At 36.8% G+C, this 18,712-nt stretch overlaps 1 protein-coding gene across 3 annotated transcripts in view; it reads right to left on the bottom strand.

Moving 5' to 3' along the window:
• Positions 1 to 8,185: 8,185 nt before the first annotated feature.
• The window catches only part of KIAA2026 (KIAA2026 ortholog), a 145,827-nt gene continuing 135,300 nt past the window's right edge, over positions 8,186 to 18,712 (bottom strand). For all 3 annotated transcript variants that reach the window (XM_057313411.1, XM_057313410.1, XM_026506558.4), the window contains 2 exons: positions 13,523 to 13,710; positions 8,186 to 12,476 (listed from right to left, as the gene is read on the bottom strand). In XM_057313411.1, coding sequence (XP_057169394.1) covers positions 8,836 to 12,476; positions 13,523 to 13,710 — 3,829 coding nt within the window. In that variant the 3' untranslated portion in view covers positions 8,186 to 8,835. The remainder of the gene's footprint in view (positions 12,477 to 13,522; positions 13,711 to 18,712) is intronic.

Genomic DNA, 18,712 nt, shown 5'->3' on the forward strand with positions numbered 1-18,712 from the left:
TCATTTAAAAATTTTTTTTGGCTTAAATTATCACCACCCTAAATGGAAAATCAGTATCATTTCCCATAAGTAGAAGATAACCATAAAAAGAAAGATAATGAAGTATTTTTACTCAAACCTAGAAGGATACCGATGACGATGACTGCAGAAGGCTGACACCTGCTCTTTTTATTTAAGAGGGAGATTAGCAAGAAACAAAGAGCTTTCTTGCAAGAGAAAGAAATTACTTTCTTGCTATGTGATTCAGTGTTACTTAATGCTGAGTCAGTAAACCACCTAAAACCATCTTGTGTCATCGGAAACACCAGTATAGCATAACTGTTTCATTTTCTACCAGACAAGATTGCACTGAAGAGAAAAAACACTGAATAGCCTTAAACATATTGAAAAAAGACATTGAACAAAATACTGAAATAGCTCCCTACTGTTCTTTGATTCTGTCCAGTCTTACCACTTAAAATAAGCCCTCTCCCTCCCCTTTTCAAACAAATACATGAATTCTAAAGTAAACTTCAACAGAATTGGGCCAGCTCCTTTTCTCGTCGCAAGTCCCAGTCTAAGCCTCAATCCTCCACATTTATAGAGCACGTGGCTTGGGGCGCCTGGGTGGCTGCAGTCAGCGTTTTCTGCTAATTCAAATGTACTAGACAAATAATATCAGTTATCACTCTCTATTTGTGCAGTAAGCAAAGTTAGAGGGTTCTGTTTTATAGAGCCTGGCCTTCCCTCCTCCTCCTGCCCTGCACTAGCTTTCAGAGAGTGTTGTCTGTTGCTTGAGACAAGGCCCAAGTCTCTGGGTGTTTCCACAGGAGATTCTGATACGGCCTCCATGATTTTTTTTTAAGGTTAAGGGTAGGTATACTTTAAGGAGAAAAAAAAATCCATCCCAAAGATTTTCTGCCTGGGGTTAAAGTAAGTGAAGACTAGACTCATTACACAAACCAATGAAGCCCCCAAGTCACCTCCAGTGAAGGCCGGTCCTGTGAAATCACAAACACTGAGTTTTGCAGCACTTATAAATATCTGGACTGGTCCACCCATCACTTGAGAACATTGTAAACCTTTTCCAAAAAGAACAGAAGTGAGTCCCCTAAACTTCATTTTCATGGCTTTACTTTAAAGACATACACAGTCACTAGAAGATGCAGCAAAATCCCTCAATCTCAAGTGACAGATGCCAAAACATCTTAAAAGCATCTCAGAACACCCATCATGGCTGGTCTGGGTAAAAACACTCAATTTTAAGGAGGCCTAAAACGGCTATTCTAAGAAGCTGTGCAATGGAAGAAAAAGCGTGGGGAAGGAAGCACAGAAAATAATGCTTGACAATTTGAAAACACAAATGAAAGAGGCTTTAAGTTATAAAGAGAGCCTGTTAAAATCTCTAAAACCACACTAAAGACAAGTTTGCTTGCTCTGTTTAGAGAAGATTATGTGGATGATGACAACTTGAAATTAGACAAAGAGAAAATAAAAAAACTGAGAATCCCTGGACTGCCAATTAGAAGTCAATCTGAAGAAATACACGGATGCTGTTAATTTCTTCTTAATAAGGCTTGAAGGAGAAAAACAAGGACAACTTAAAAAGTTAAGTGAAGGAAAATAAATGAATCAATCACTTTTAATTCAAATGCGTGGTCTCCAGAATGAACAAACATCTTTGCAGTCTAAAAATACTGCTTGAAATTCAGATTAAAAAACTTCAGTTAAAACTTCAAATAATGCTTGAACTACATCAAGAACCTATAATGCATATCTGCAGAAAATCCATCAAGGAGAGAATTTACTGCTTAGAAGTCTAGAAGAAACTTCCCAAAGTATATGAAGCCATGTACATAAGAAGTGTGACTCCTACAGGAAGATGGTCTTGAGAAAGAGAAAGAAACACTTCCTTTTTTCAAAGCTGGATTGTCTCCCCTGAGAAAGAACAGCTTGGCTGAGAGAAAGCTTGCTAAGAAAATAATCAGAACAAACAAAATCTGGCTCAAGAAGTGTAATTTCCAGCTTTTCCCAAGTGGCCTCCACTGTTCCAAATGTACTTCTGGCCATCGGCTAGAGAGTATCAGGAGACTCCCTGAATCATCCATCAGGTCCCCAGAGAAAGAAGAGTATGAACTGTAAGGGCTCAGGCATCTGGGTCACTTACAAGTCTGATTCAGGTTTATAGTAGCATAGGACATCCACCGTAGGACATCTGTGTTTTCTCTTTAAAAGTAATTTAGAGTAATCTCTTTTTAGTTTAACTGTTTTTACTTAATTGATGCTGTATTTACTCAAATTGAAGTTTTTCTAGAATTATAATTCCTAAGACAGTGTTTTGCCAATCTAGATGGTTTTAATAAAATTATTCTGGAGATTAGACCACTTCATTTGATCCTCTAGAATTAGATCCAAATAAATACTGTATTTAGATTGAACAAAATGGTCTACTATTACTTAAGCCATAATTGAATTTTTACAGGATCACAGAAAAACATTTGATCAAGAAACACCATTTGTATATGCTATGAACTGTTGGAAGAAATCTATAAAAATAACAGAATATTTATCTCAATGAATTTTGGTTTAAAAAATAATATAAAACAAGAACCCCACTGAAAACAAAACCCCGAACAAAACCAAACCAAACACCACCCTCCAAATAAACCTATTAGTCTTTTTATTAGTTTAGCACTAGATTCATAGATTAATTTAGGGCAGGTAATACTTTGTTAATGATATTTCTTGCTGTTAAAACGTTTTTGAGTTTTATGCAAAGTCTTTCCCTTAAACAACAAACCAACCCTTCCTCTATCTGTCTCAACCTAAATACAGGTTTCCCCCATTATCTGAAAGTAGAGTGTTCTTATGAAAACTTTTAAGCTGACATGGTGTAAAGTGGAGACAATTATCATTAATTTATATGGAAAAGTTTTTTAGTGGTCCCAGACCCCAAAAATAACCTCTTTTAGGCTACTGTGATACCTTAGAGGATGACACATCTTGCTAACAGATACAAAGCAAATTGAGATAAAGCACAGATGCTCACAGACACAGGCCAAAGCTATGGCAACTTGATGCTGAGACACTGACCACAGTTTCCAGGGAAGGAGCTTGGTGGTGCCTCACTGTTTGGGGTAACCGCTGCCTCTATAAAGGCTCACTGCAAAACAAACGCTGAATGCTATTTTTGCTTTTCCATTTTTTTGTAAAAGCGAAAAACCTTTTTGGATTTCTTTCAGTTAGCAAAAACAGGTACTACTGGAGATCTTTTGTAGAAGTGAACTAGCATAATGCAAACTTTTGAAAATTGGGGCAAACCTATAGTTTCTCTTTTTGTCACTTCTCTGTTGCTACCATCACTGCCAGATAAGAGGTCTTGCGACTACCTTCTCAACCCACCTAGTAACTTCCTAATTGGCTTGTCTCTAGTCAAGTAAGTGACAGCAGCTACTATTTATTAAACACTTTGTGGCACGCTTTGGGCTAACTGTGTTACATAAATTATCACATCTAATCCTCACAGCAATCCTGCAAGGTAATTTAATTAATCTTTACCCTATGTTAATAACCTTGCTTTGAAAGCTTGGGTAACATCCCAATTACTTTCAGAATGTTTTTCAGTCCTTTATCACCCTACTCACCTATTTTTTAGTTAGTCCCCTTTGGCCCTCTTAACCCATAATACTCCATTCAAATTCAATTGCTCTGTTCCCTAAATGCTCCTTGTGCTTTTCTTTAAAAAAAAAAAAAACAGATATAATTGACATGTGACATTGTATTAGATTTAGGTTTACATGATTTATGTATAGAGTGTATTACTATCACCACATTAAGTCTAGTTAACATCCATCACCACAGAGTTACAATTTTTTCTTTTCGTTTTAAAGATTTTATTTATGTCAGAGAGAGAGAGAGCACAATGGGGGGGGGAGGGGCAGCAGGCAGAGGGATAAGCAGCCTCCCTGCTGAGCAAGGAGCCTGACTTGGACCTTGATTCCAGGCCCTGGGGATCATGACCTGAGCCAAAGACAGACACTTACCGACTCAGCCACCTGGACATCCCTTCGATTTTTGTCTTATGATGAGAACTTTTAAGATTTACTCTTAGCAACTTTCAAACATGCAAGAGTATTGTTAACTTCCCTGTGCTTTTCTAAGACTGAGTCCTTGCAAGCCCAGTTCTAAATATACTTTCAGTCCCAGCAGAAATGCCACCTCTTTTATGAAACTTCTATCACCTCACTGCTAAATTCCTGAGTTCTTTATTCCTCTGACATTTACTTTTAACTTACTGTTATATTCATTTTTGTGTTTTGTCTTGAGGACAGGGATGGGATCTTATTCATCTATGTTGTTCCTACATCTTATGTATTACGTGGTTCTCAACAAATGTGTAGAATGAATTTACACCTCTTTGAATTTGAAAATTACATTGACAATGTTTTCCATTTACACTGATAATTACTTTAAGAATGATATTGAGGATTACACACATAAAAACATACACTTGATTCTTTAGTACTTCTTCATATATTACTTAACTATAGAATTTTCTCACTCAGATTTTGTCTCCAACTTAAACTGTAAGAACCGGAACTATGCCATGCCCTTCAGCTTTGTCAATAAACTTGTTAATAAGCCAAGCACCATGGCATGCATAATAAATGCTTGTTGAATAAATTAGTAAAAATACCTGGGACAAATGACAGCATTATAGCAACAATGAGGCTTCAGGCTCAGGCGACAGCAAAACAACTATTGGAATGAGTTATGGTAAATTGTAGATCATCTTTGTTATAGTGATGAGGGAACAGAAGGCAAGCTGAAGACAAAGCATAAACCTACACCCTGCAACCTCACCCCACACCCCACTCCAGGGTGGGATATGTGATGTTCCTCCTGGAAGTTCCCCACTATCTTAATGCTAATGCATTGCTAGAGGGAAAAACGACCTTAACTTGACAATGGTAAGGCCTTGGGTACCCCCTGAGTCTTCTTTAACATATGACAGTACTATCTCAACCTCCCTTTTTCCTTACTTCCCCCAAACCCATAGTATATAATCAGCCACCCCTCACAACCCGGGGCAGCAGCTCTTTCTGCCCAGGGTCCTGTCCCCGTGCTTTAATAAACCACCATTTTGCACCAAAGAGGCCTCAAGAATTCTTTCTTGGTCTTTGGCTCCGGACTCCACCCCACTGAACCTCACCTATATTCCAAAACCACATCAATAGTACGGTGTAATTTTGGATAACTCATCAAATTTCTTAGATCATTTTCAGAATTTGCTACATTCTCAAGCTTTTAATATTAAAGATTTCTTAATTCACTAAGTCAATGTGATATACTGGGTCAAGTAAACATTTTAATTTATCTTAGTGTACATTATAGCATCACTGCTTTAATTATAAAACTACTGATGTCAATTATTAAATGCACCAAAAAAAATTGGAGGCTTGAAATGGAAACAGGGATCTAAAGAGACTAAGTATTTTATGTATAATATATATGTGTGTGTGTGTGTATATGTGTGTGTGTGTGTGTGTGTATATATATATATATATATATGTATTTTTTTTTTTTTTTTTTACTACCACAAAGGAGAATTGATTTTTTTTTTTCAGGAGAAAACATACAGGAAATGAAAGAGCTAACATATCAGAAAGAGATGTTATTTTAGCATGTTTTAGCATTTAAACTGATGCTGAATACAGACATCCAAATGTCCTAATTCTATACTATGTGTAGAAACATATTATTCCAGTACCATGAAGCTGTTTAGGTAGCATCATAGTAACTTTTTTTCCTTTGCATGAATGCCTTTATAAACAACTGTTAAAGAACACTGAATACAAAGAAAGAACTGAGGAATTTGACTTTGTACTCTTTGGCCAAGAGCCCAGAAATACACATGACCTACCAAACTGAAAGCAAAGGAAAAAGAATTTGGCTTTTGATTATATAAATCCATTAATTTAGTCATATTCTAGTAAAAAATGGGAGTGTTATTTTAAAAAAGTAAACCAGACCTTAAATCATGTAAAAAGCTATCTAGATTTCTCGCTGATTTATTCAACAACTGTATATTGAATGTCTATTGGGTGCCAGTTGCTGAGGGGTCAATGATGAAGACAATTGACAAGATCTCTCTTTAAAAAGGAAGACAGGCATTAAATAACTGCATACCAATAATCTTGTTACAGTAATATAGTACTATGCCCTTCTCGATCTACGTCCTCAACCTATGAATGACTGTGGTATCTTGATGCTGAGTGTGGTAAGGAGAGGGAATTATGTCATATGTAATGAGATCCATAATGAAACATTAAGTCAAAGAGAACACACAGGAAGACCTTGATTTGTATGGAACTTTTTAGAAACTAAAAGAAAACTAGAGTGCAACAGGCAAGGGAAGATTAGGTCGAAGAGAAGCTGGTGAGGTAAGCAGGAATAGACTGAAGGGCCTTTTAAGCCCTAAGGGGATGGGGGGTGGGGGCCGGGGCTTCATTCTAAAGGTTCACCAGAACAGAGTTTCAAAGGTCATATTAGGATTTTGGATTTAGGAGTTAGAAAAGAATTAGTGGTTAATAATTAGTTTAGGTCCTTCACTGGGATTAAAGTTGAGCCATAAGTAATCCAGTAAATTAGTTTCTGGAAATGTCTCAGAGAATTCTTTTCAGGCAAAAGATGAATGATTTCAGGTTGTTTTGTTTTAAAAGTTGAGTATGTTAAATACATTCATTTATTGAGCACCACCTATGCACAATGTGATGAATTTCCAAACATCACCCACATCCCCCTGAAATCCAAGGTCTATCTAAACTGACAGGGAAAGGGGGAGGGTGACTATACAGTAGAGCATAGACTGGCAAAGATACTGTTTTACAACATAACTATAGGTTTTTGAGAGCCTTTAGCAACTTTCCAGAACACTCTCACTGCCCTCTCCACTTTGATAACTAATAAATTTCAATGTAGTTTCAAAGGAAGTCTTTAGGTCTATTCTTCCTGAACATTTTCAAGCCCAGACTCCATGCGATGAGGCTTAACATCATTATAAATGTAACATGGATGACTATACAAGCAGTATCCCAAATAAGATAGCGAATATGAAGATTCAATAAATATAAAATCTTTTTACTGTTTTGACTTTTAAATATAAAATCTATCTTCTTGCTTTGTCTTTCATTTTAAAAATATTTATAACTTAAGCAATTACACATTTTGTGTGTGTTGTATTCCCCATGTTGCGCCTTACTTTTTTTTTAAAATTCTAATTCCAGTATAGTTAACATACAGTGTTATATTAGTTTCAAGTGCACAATATAGTAATTTTAACAATTCTATACACTACTCAGTGTTTATCATAATAAAATCTATCTTTTATTTAAAATGAGGCATAAGTCTGAAATACCACAAAGTCAAACCCTGAGAATAAGCTGACCCATAAAAACTGCTTGCTTTACAACAGAATATAAGTAACTGCTCTGTAATTGGAAAAAAAAAAAACAAAAACAAACCCAAAACAACAAAAGCAAAATATACTTATAAATAATTGAAGGTGTCCATATTCATTTGTTATTTTAAATTAAAAAAGAAAAATTCACGTTTTATCATTTTGGAAAATCAGTCAACTATGAACAAACACCTCAATATAAAAATAGACATATCAGAGGGAAACTCAAAGGGTACACGGGACCTCTTCATACTACCATCACAACTTCTTGTGAATCTAAGATTATTTAAAAATAAAAAGTTAATAAAACATATCTGGCATGCATTAGCACAGACCAAATACATTGGCCTGAAAGAAGATTACTTATTTTGGTCAATGGAGAGTTTGATGGTGAAATAAGAGAAAAAACTTAAAACAATGAAATCCAGAGTGAAATTTTATAATAGAAGTAATGTACAATCATGGAAAAAGGATTTAAAGCATTAGGTCTACCATTACCAGCTCAGGTCTACCACCCACTAGCTGGGTGACCTTGGACAACATCACTTAACCTTTCAAGAGTACTGTGAAAATTAAATAAGATATGTCATGTAAAGTTTGTAAACTGTAAAACCTGTACAAGTGCTCGCCATTAATTCAAATTTTCCAGCCTTAATTCCTTTTTGTAAAGGGCTGTTTTCATTTTATAGAATGTATTCTTTCAACGGAGTAAGAACGCACTTTAAAAATGGTATTCAAACAAAGAAATACAGGAACTCAATTTATTACATGCAGATTCCTCTGCATTGCTGCTAACAGTTCACTGGTCCAAAATTACTAAAATACTTAAAAAACTATACATTATGTAAACAAAACATAAATAAGACAGCATAGTTCTTTGTACATATAGTTTAGTACAGGTTGTTAGGGATTGAGGAATATGTACAATTTTACACCATGGACTGCATTTTCACAATGCATAAATATATATATATATTTATTTATTTATATTTTTACAGACACAAAAACAAGATTTCACTAATGACACAGAATACCATATTGTAGATACACGCTGCAACAGTCCAAATTCAAGAAGAAACATGTCAATGCAAGTGTGCAAAAGGCTAGCTTACTCCAAACTAGTGAAACTTGACTTTGTTCAATTTATGCGACACCGACAGGTAAATCCTGTCTATTTTAAACATCCTTTGAAAACATACTCATACCAATGAGTGAAATGGAACAGATCTTTTCTTCCCCAAGAAAACAAAGCCTTGTTGCAAGCTAATGAAAGGATACATTAAAACACATACACACAACTATGTATAGTATGTTTTCAACAGTATAATAAAGTTAAAATTTTTATGGGAGTCAAAACAATGCCCCATTATTTAAAAACTGGCTCGTTTAGTCTAAATTCAAGATGCAGCTGTGTCGGGCTTCTCTAAGTCAGATGAGCGAAAAGCAGGGAAGACAGAGGCAGGATTTTGACTGGTAGATACAATTTGAGAGAGAGCTGGAGAGAGAGAAGAAACCTTAGATGCTGGAGTATTTATGGTATTCAAAATTGCTCCTTCTGGACTAACCAACAGTTTTTTGACTGATGTGTCCAAATGAAATACTGCTGTGCTACTTGGCAATGGAGGTTTAGTAGAGCAAATGGTAGAAACCAAAGACGTCTTAGCCAAAAGAGTAGCAGGAGGAGACTTAATTACTGAAGTCAATGATACTGTTGGTGTGGGAGGTGGAACAGAAACTTTAGCAGTTGTGTTTATGATTTGTGGTGTTGTATGTACTGTGGGTAGAGGACTGGCATTCCCAAGAGAGTTTACAACTTTTGTAGAGCTTCTTAGAGAATGTTTCACAGACTGCCCACTTAAAGAATTATTTGATGCTAGTGTAATCTTCTGGGCAGGGTTATCTACTGATGTAGGCGGAAGGCCTTGGCCACTGTTAAGAACTAAGGGAAGTCCATATTTTGGATTATTAGATATAAGAAGAACATGGCTGCCAGCTCCAAGACCTTGTGGTGGAACAATAAACCGGGTTCCATTAATCATGATCTGAGTGCCAGGTGCCAAAGGTGTACTGGTGTTGATGACTATTTTTTGCTGAATACAAGGTTCACTCAACTGACCCCCTATCACACTATTTACATTTGTTGGTACTGTAGCAGTGTGAATGGCAGAACCACCTGGAGCAGAACTGTGACTGGGGGTTGATTTTACTAAAGTAGGGGACATCTGCTGGTTTGGCAGACAAGAAAAATTGGAAATATTAATTACTTTACCTGGACTTGGTGAAAGGGGTGGCAACTCGGTCTGAGGTTTACTTGTGTTTATATTTGTTGGCACTGTAGCTGAAATCCCTGGTGACTGAAATTGGACAGAAGTCCGAGATTGTCTTTTAGAAAGAGATACAGAACGTGTGGCTCCTGGTACTGTTGCCACTTGTGGAACTGTGTTGATTACTTTAGGGGATATAGTCACAGGTGTAGGCAAAGCAACAGTAACAGGGATTTGCAAAGCTGATGTTAAACATTTAGGAGACACTGTTGGTTGTGTAGTTGAAATCAGAACAGATGATGCAAGATGTCCTGTTTTCACAGTTGATATAGCCACAGTGTTCCCGAGATTTGACGTGCAAAGTCTATTTGACAAAATAGGCATAATTCTTGAAGAGGTATCATTTCCACTGACTAAAACAGGAGGTCGTGTCCCAACTGAAGCAGAGGTTGAGGTCACTGAAAGAGAACCCAAAGATATATTTGCTCCTGTTACTGAAAACATGTTTGCTGCTCTTGTTGCAGAAACCACTGATTCATTAACAGGAGTAATATTTTGACTCACAAAATTTGAGCTTACTGGAATTGAATTACCACTTGTTGACAATGGCAAAACATAGCCCTTGGTACTTTTTTCTTCTCCTTTTGAGGTTACATTTTGCAATATGTTAATTGATGGTATAGCTGGCACACTGCCTGAACTATTTACAATTGCTTGACCTATGTTTAGTCCAATTTTCACATCTTTTATCTGAGACACAGTTGGTGATGAATTTATTTTTATTGGTGCTCCAACTGTAGATGGAATTAGTACTATCTGGGGTTGTTCTGGAGTCTTAACATAGGTTTTATTCAAGGGGGGAGGAAGAGTTTGTTTTAATGGTTCTGCCACAATAGTTGGAGTTGAAGTGCCACTGGGAATTGGAGCATTAATAAAAACTAATTTCTGGGCAGAAACACCTGTAGATGTTGGTGCAGGTGTCACATTAATTGCAGTTCCACTGCCAGAAGGAAGAATAGATGGAGCTGACACCAGCATAAGTTTGTGAACTGCAGTCCCACTGATCACATCTCCACTTATTGCTGCTGTTGCTTCTGATCTTGTAACAGGGAAACTTTTCGTGAAATAATCTACTTGTTGCTGTTTATTTGGAGTATGAATAACATTTGCACTGGTTTGTCCAAAATTTCCTGTTGATAAGCTAATTACACTTACTGAATGATTTGCTGTTGATGGTAGCACAGTGCCAGAAGAAACAGAGGACTTCAAGGGAGAAGGAGGCGTGTGTGAAGCTTTATCTATCATGTGGCCCAAATTACCACCGCAGGAAGGTTGGCCTAATGTAAGCTTGAGATTCTTTCCCACTGATGGATTAAAGCCAGATGGAAAGGAAACAGAAGTTGGTGCTTGGCTAAAAGGTGGGAGACTAGATGTAGTGGTCATTCCAACTGCAGGTGAAAAAACAGAGGATGATGCAGTTGTTGATTTGGGCACCAGAAATGCCTGAAGATGAGGAGCAAAAGTGAAAACTGAACTTGCAGATAAGCTATTGGGTGAATTTTGATCTGGACTGGTCTGTACTTTTACAACGCCAGTGTTTCCACCTCGTGTCCTAACAAGAATTGACTGTGAATCTCTTATACACACAGTTTTCAGTTCTTGCTTTGCTTCAGAAGAATCAGCAGTTTGTTGTGCAAAACAGTTGAGGGAACTACCAGGATTTGTAGATCCACTTAGTGTTGCTGCTGATAACAGAGGCCGAACTGTTGAGGAAATGGTGGATGAAGCAATGGGCTGGGAAAATGTAGCTGCTGAAACTGCATTCTTGACTTTTCCTGACTCACGCTGGCTAGTCTTAACTGGAGGTGTTAATAAATTACTTACGGAGGTTACAGGTGACAAAGGCTGTGGCCTACCAGTGCTCACATTTGACAAAGGTGTAACTGTCCTATGGAAAGCTGTATTGGGTGGCTGGTTAGAAACAGTTCCCGCTGAGCTGACAAGAACTGATGCTAAACAAGAGTTTACACTTGCTGTCTGTGGGAGAGATGAGCAGTGCTGTTCTGGACCTTTCTGTTCACGTGGCAGTATTTCTTTTGCAACTGTTTTCCCTTCCTTGTGCTGAATCACGAAACTCTTGGGCAGAATGAGAACCTGCTGCATGATTTTTTCTCCTGTTTTAGGATCGAGCACAGGTTGCATCTGAATCTTCACAGAGCTGTTCTGCAGATCTATGGGCAACCACTGGCCACAGGGCGTTTTGTATACCATTTGTAAAGGACCTTTTGTACTGGTGTGGCAGGTCAATGCTGGCTTTAGGGGGCTTGCTTCTAGAGGAGATATAACTGGTTTATCCACTGCAGGTGCACTTCTACCTGCGGAAGGGGGCAGTTGATTTGTTAAGGTCACTTTGTTCCCAATGTTCTTTGCAAGCAAGGCCTGAATAGGTTTGGTCCCTTTCTGGAGAATAGATACTGGTGTTGAATCCATTGAGGCAAATGACTCTGGAAACAGTGGCTCTGTACGACTTAATTCATTCAAACAGTCAATCTGCATCTCACCTTCTACATGCTCAACTGCTGTCTCATTTGTGCTTAACTTTGCTTTCTTCCTTGGGGAAAGCTCTTTTGTGCTATCGTCCAGATAATTAGTTTGTTTAGACTGTCGTTTAAGTGTTTTAGGCAGTATCTTCAGAACATCTTTAGAAGGTAATTCCTTTTTCAACAACTTGGTTCTGGCCACAGGAAAATCTATTTCTGATAGTTTCATATCATCTGAAAATTATAAAAGCAAGCATTTTGTTTAAATAAAACAGCAACTGAATAGCAATAATAAGACCAATTATAAAGAGTAAGTCAATCTCTGAACTGGCAATTTATTAAGAAATCTACTTTAGGATGATTCAAAATTGGAAATTAAGGTAAGCTGATCTTTGATATTTTGATAGCATAACCATTCCCAAGAACAACTACGTATTAATGAGAGAACTATTTTTGTTCAAACTCTACTAATTCTGCTGCCAATACAAATGAAAAGGAAAATTTACATCTCTTACAGAGATACTCAAACCAGCAATTAGAGCTCAGAATTCTCATCTAGTTTCAGAGACTCTAAAGGATTAAAAATGTTCATCTTTTCCTGGTGTTTAATTATTCATTCCTACAGTAAAAAATTTATGTTCATATCTGGTCAAACTGGGTTGATGAGAAGCTACTCTTTTCAATGCACCAAAGACATGAAAAACAACAGGTTAATACATTGCTAACCACAAATTTTCACACTAACCTCTTATATAATGAAAGGAAGTTACTTAACTAGATTTACAGAAAAAAATAACTAGATTTACAGAATAACATAATCTGATAAATTGAAATGCGTTACAGATAATCTAATCCAGCCTCCTTATTAGAATGATACGTCCACTCTGAGATCTCATTTGGCCATCAACATTGGTCTTCCCTCATAAAAAAATCTTCACAGTATTAGGGACGTGTCAAGTTCCATTTAAATCAAACATCAAAAACAGTGCTTCAAAAATGGTAATAATAAAAAGAGGATGAACCTAATTTAGAGGGATTACAGATCAAAGATGTGTGGTTTATAACGTGCAAAGACATGCCTACAGTTCAGAGGCAGGCACTGGCTCCAGAAACTCCCAGAAATAAAATGGTGTCTCCAAGGACACAAGACACTTCGAAATATACCAGATTTCCCTAATCAATACACATCATTAACCATATTACCTTTTACCTCAAAAAAAGATACTAAAACTTCTGTTTGTGGTTTTAGTGTTGATTTAAAGAAAAGTTTTCATAACTACCTGGGTCAAAGTGATCTTTCTCCAGGATATCTAGAGGTTCTGTGGAGTCTACAGACTTACTAACTTCTACTTTAGGAGACTCTTTTCCAGGATCTCCTTCACCTTCTTCAGCAGTCCACAGTTCTCCAGTAAATTTATCATGATCAGGCTGTCTTCTGAAATCATCATAGTCTTTCTTTAGGCGGCTCCTGAAATAAAAATGCCCGACATAACAAACAATACACACGTATTAAACTCTTGGAAGCTAAACTAACTGTATTATTTTAAACAATATCTTGAAATATTTTTAATTAAGCCACTAAAAGCTACATTATCAACAACAGCCAAACTATGGAAAGAGCCCAAATGTCCACTGACTGATGAATGGATAAAGAAGATATGGTATATATATATATATATATATACACACACACACACACACACACAATGGAATATTACTCAGCCATCAAAAAGAATGAACTCTTGCCATTTGCAACAATGTGGATGGAGCTACAGTGTATTATGCTAAGCGAGATAGGTCAGGAAAGTACCGTAAGATATCATTCATTTGTGGAATTTAAGAAATGAAACAGATGAACATATGGGAGGGGAAAAAAAAGAGAGCAAGAGAGGGAAACAAACCATAAGAGACTCTTAATGACAGAGAACAAACTGAGGGTTGATGTCAGGAAGTGGGTGGAGGATGGGTTAGATGGGTGATGGGTGTTAAGGAAGGCACTTGTTATGATGAGCACTGGGTGTTACATTAAGTGATGAACCACTGAGTTCTACTCCTGAAACCAATACTGCAGTATATGTTAATTTACTAGGATTTAAACAAAAATTTCAAAGAAAAAAAGTCACTAAGATCTATGTTTTAATCTCAAATGTGTCTAAGATGCTTAGTTCAGTCTTGCCAACATTTATCTTTAAAGAGAAAACTCAGGGGATGGGTAGGCATAAGAAACTGAAAAAGATTATATATATAATTTCAGAATACAGTTTTTGAACATATCACCAATTTGTCTTTCTAAAGGCAATGAGAGAAGGTTAATGAGAGAAAGGTAATTTTTTTCTAGCGGCACGAACAGAAATAGATTTGAAATAGTTTTATAATTACTGATTACAATATAGTGAAAGGGTTATTTAAAAAAGTTAATCAAATTCTAAACACTCCACCAAAACATACTAGAAGTAATAAATGAATTCAGTAAAGTTGCAGGATACAAAATTACTACCCAGAAATTGGTAGTATTTCTATGCACTAATAACAAAGTAGAGGAAAGAGAAATTAAGAAAACAATTCCATTTACAATTGCACAAAAAGAATAAAATGCCCAGGAATAAACTTAAACAAAGAGGTGAAAGACCTGTATTCTGAAAACTACAGAATACTGATGAAAGAAATTAAAGATGACATAAATGGAAAGATATTCCATGCTCATCAACTGAAGAATTAATATTGTTAAATGTTCATACTGCCCAAAGCAATCTACAGAGTCAATGCAATCACTATCAAAATACCAAAAGCATTTTTAACAAAATTAGAGGAAATAATACTAAAATCTGTAAGGAACTACAAAAGACAATTTTGAGCAACAAAAACAAAGCCATAGGTATCACAATTCCAGATTTCTAGATATACTACAAAGCTGAAGTAATCAAAATAGTATGTTACTTAAACAAAACTAGACACACAGATGAAGGGAACAGAATGAAGACCCCAGAAATATACCCACACTTACATGGTTAATTAATTTATGACAAAAAAGGCAAGGCTATACAATGGGAAAAAGTCTCTTCAAAAAATGGTGCTGGGAACACTGAACAGCTATATGTAAAAGAATGAAACTGGACTGCTTTATAACACCTTACACCAAAATAAGCACCAAATAGTTAAAGACCTAAATGTGAGACCTGAAACTACAAAAATCTTAGAACAAAGGCAGTAGTTTCTCTAACACTGGCATGGCAACCTTTTTTCTGGATTTGTCTCCTTAAACAAGGGAAACAAAAGCAAAAATAAACTATTGGGAGTATAAAAATATAAAAAGCTTCTGCACAGCGAAGGAGACCATCAACAAAACAAAAAGGCTGAATGGAAAAATGATATATTCAATAAAGGGTTACTAACCAAATATATAAAGAACGTAACAACTCAACAACAAAAAGCAAACAATCTGATTAAAAAATGGGCAGATGACCTGAATAGACATGTTTCCAAAGAAGACATACAGATGGCCAATAGACACACGAAAAGATGCTCAGCATCATCAGAGAAATACAAATCAAAACGAAAATGAGATATCACCTTACACCTATCAGAATGCAAAAATCAAAAAGGAAGTAACATATGTTGGCGAGGATGTGGAGAAAAACAAACCCTCATACACTGCTGGTGGGAATGCAAATTGGTAGAGCCACTGTGGAAAACAGTGTAAAGGTTTCTCAAAAAAGTAGAAAATAGAAATACCATGTGATCTGATAATTCCACTACTGGGTATTTACCCAAAGAAAAGAAAAACACTAATTCTAAAGGATATATGCACCCCTGTGTTCACTGCAGCATTATCTACAATAGCCAAGATTTGGAAGCAACATAAGTGTCCACAGATAGACAAATGGATAAGGGAGATGTGGTGTATATATGTGTGTACACACACACACACACACTCCCTCTCTCTCTCTCTCTCTCTCACACACACTCCCTCTCTCTCTCTCTCTCACACACACACACACACACACACACGAATATTATGTAGCCTTGAGAAAGGATGAGATCATGCCATTTGCAACAGCATGGATAGATCTAGAGGATATCACTAAGTGAAATAAGTCAGTCAGAGACTCATTATGAAATCTAAAAAAAAAAAAAAAAACCAAATGAATAAACACACAACAACAAAAGAGCAGAGTCTGACCTATAAGTAAAGAGAACAAACTGATGGTTGCCAGAGGGGAACGGGTGTGGGGGATGGACAAAATGCATGAAGGAAGTTGGAGATAAAGGCTTTCAGTTTGGGAATGAATAAGTCACAAGAGTAAAAGGTATACCATAAGGAATACAGTCAACGATATTGTAAAAGTGTTGTATGGTGACAGATGGTAACTACACTTCGGGTGAGCTTTATGCATAAACTTCTCCAATCACTATGTTGTACACCTGAAACTATAACATTATGTGCCACGTATACTCAAAAAAATTGTTCACCAAGAAATTCTAGGGAACAGTACCTACTATTTTTGCTTTATACAGAGGGCAGCAAATTTTAAAAAATATTTTTAAATTAAGCATAGAGAAACAAAGTTGAAAAGTGATCTTTCAAGGACCCTTTTCACATAAAAATGTAATAGCTATGTTTCCATAAAACTATGGAGAGATAGAAACATTTCCAAATGATACAGTATTTTAGAGATTCTTTATTAATCTTTTTGCTCTCAACTGAGTTTCTCTCTTCTACTCCTAACCTTTAGTTTATTTTGTTTAGTACTTACCTCACAGTATGTGTGGCACGTAGGATAACTGTAAAATTAATTTCCTTTTAGAAATATCTACATGGGAGTTGTATGAAGTTCCTTCCTTTTTGGCCCTCTTCTCTGTCTCAGCTATTTTGTTTTCTTTTCAGGGAAAATACAAGCAATCAGACAAGCACGTTCATATGCTCACATCTCATCTGCCACTTACGACCTTCATTTGTACTCATATTCTGCCTATCTAAGCTAATCCCTCGTTTTATGCATCCTTTCTCATCTATCCACGGATATAACTCTACCAAATGTCCCTTCCTTTTCCTGAGGCCATTTTAGCCTATTAGCTCATTCCTACCAGTATACAGAATGCTATTTCTCCACTAATGAAAGCAAACAACAAAGCAAAGCACCCTCTCTTGACTCCAACTTGTCCTTCCAGCTACTGCCCTATTTCTCCGCTCCACTTTATAATAAAACTCCACGTCCTCTCCCCTAATTCTCTTGAATAGACTCTACCTTATTGAACATTCTTTCTCAGTCTCTTCAGCTAAGTCCTACTCCTCTCCACCATCTCTACATGTTGGAATGCCCCAGGGTTCAGTCTCTCTTCTTCTCTATCTATACTCACATTCTAGGTGATTTCTACCAGTCTCATAGTTTAAATATAATCTATAGCCCGACAACTCCTAAATTTATGCCTCCAGTCTGGCTTACTCCCTTGAACTGGGACTCATATACTAAACTGCCTACTCAATAAGTCCAACTGGATATCTAAAAATCATTATCAAACTTCACATATGTTGAAATCCAAACTCTTGAATCCCTGCCTTGCAAACCTGCTACTCCTTTAGCTCCCCCTTTTTAAACTAATGACGATTCCATAATTCTAGTTGTTTAGACCAAAAATACTGGGCATCATCTTTTTACTCTTCATTTTTTTGGACACTCTACATCCAATGTTTATGAAAATTCTGCCAATCCTTACTTTCAAGTCACATCCAGAATCTAACCATTCCTTGCCATCTGTGTTGCTATTGTTGGGGAACACCATCAAAAAGATGTGACTGCCAACTGACCCATGAGCTGGACCTAGGCACTCAAAGGTTCCTCATTCCCTCCCCTTGGAATGTAGGTTCTGCTTGCCTTTCCAGCTCCCAGAGGCTGCTCCAAGAACACAGCCTTGAGAGAGTGATGTGATGTTGAATACACCTGTATAATATATGTGGCTGCATCCAGTTAAGGCTTCTTATGTAAACTTTTAAGATCCGGCAGGCGGGTGCAGAGATCCATTTGTCTTGCTGCCACCCAAGACAAGCCTCACTGAATTTAAGTTCCATCTACGTATTCAAACTGTCACCTACAAACCTGGAATGGCCTGCTTCTTTCTTAGTCTCTCCCTGTCCTCTGAATACAAACGCATTTCAGATTATACCAGGGAAACTCCTAAGAGGGTTGCAAATCAACAGCTACTACCCTGTTCCAAGCCACCACCATTTTTTTGCCTGGATTATTGCTTTTTGTAACTGATTTCCCTGTTGTCCCACTACACTAATCTCAACACAACAGGCAGTGTGAGTGCTTTAAAAGATAAGTCAGATATGTCCCTCCTCTGCTTAACCCTTCAATGTTGTCTCATTTTAGAGTAAAAACAGAAGTCCTTAAAGACATACACAACCTGGCTATGGCTACCTATACTTCTCTGATTCTTGACTCTTAGCACTTTCCTCCTCACTCACTTTG

The sequence above is a fragment of the Ursus arctos genome, unplaced genomic scaffold, assembly GCF_023065955.2.
Source record: "Ursus arctos isolate Adak ecotype North America unplaced genomic scaffold, UrsArc2.0 scaffold_18, whole genome shotgun sequence".
Classification (NCBI taxonomy): domain Eukaryota; kingdom Metazoa; phylum Chordata; class Mammalia; order Carnivora; family Ursidae; genus Ursus; species Ursus arctos.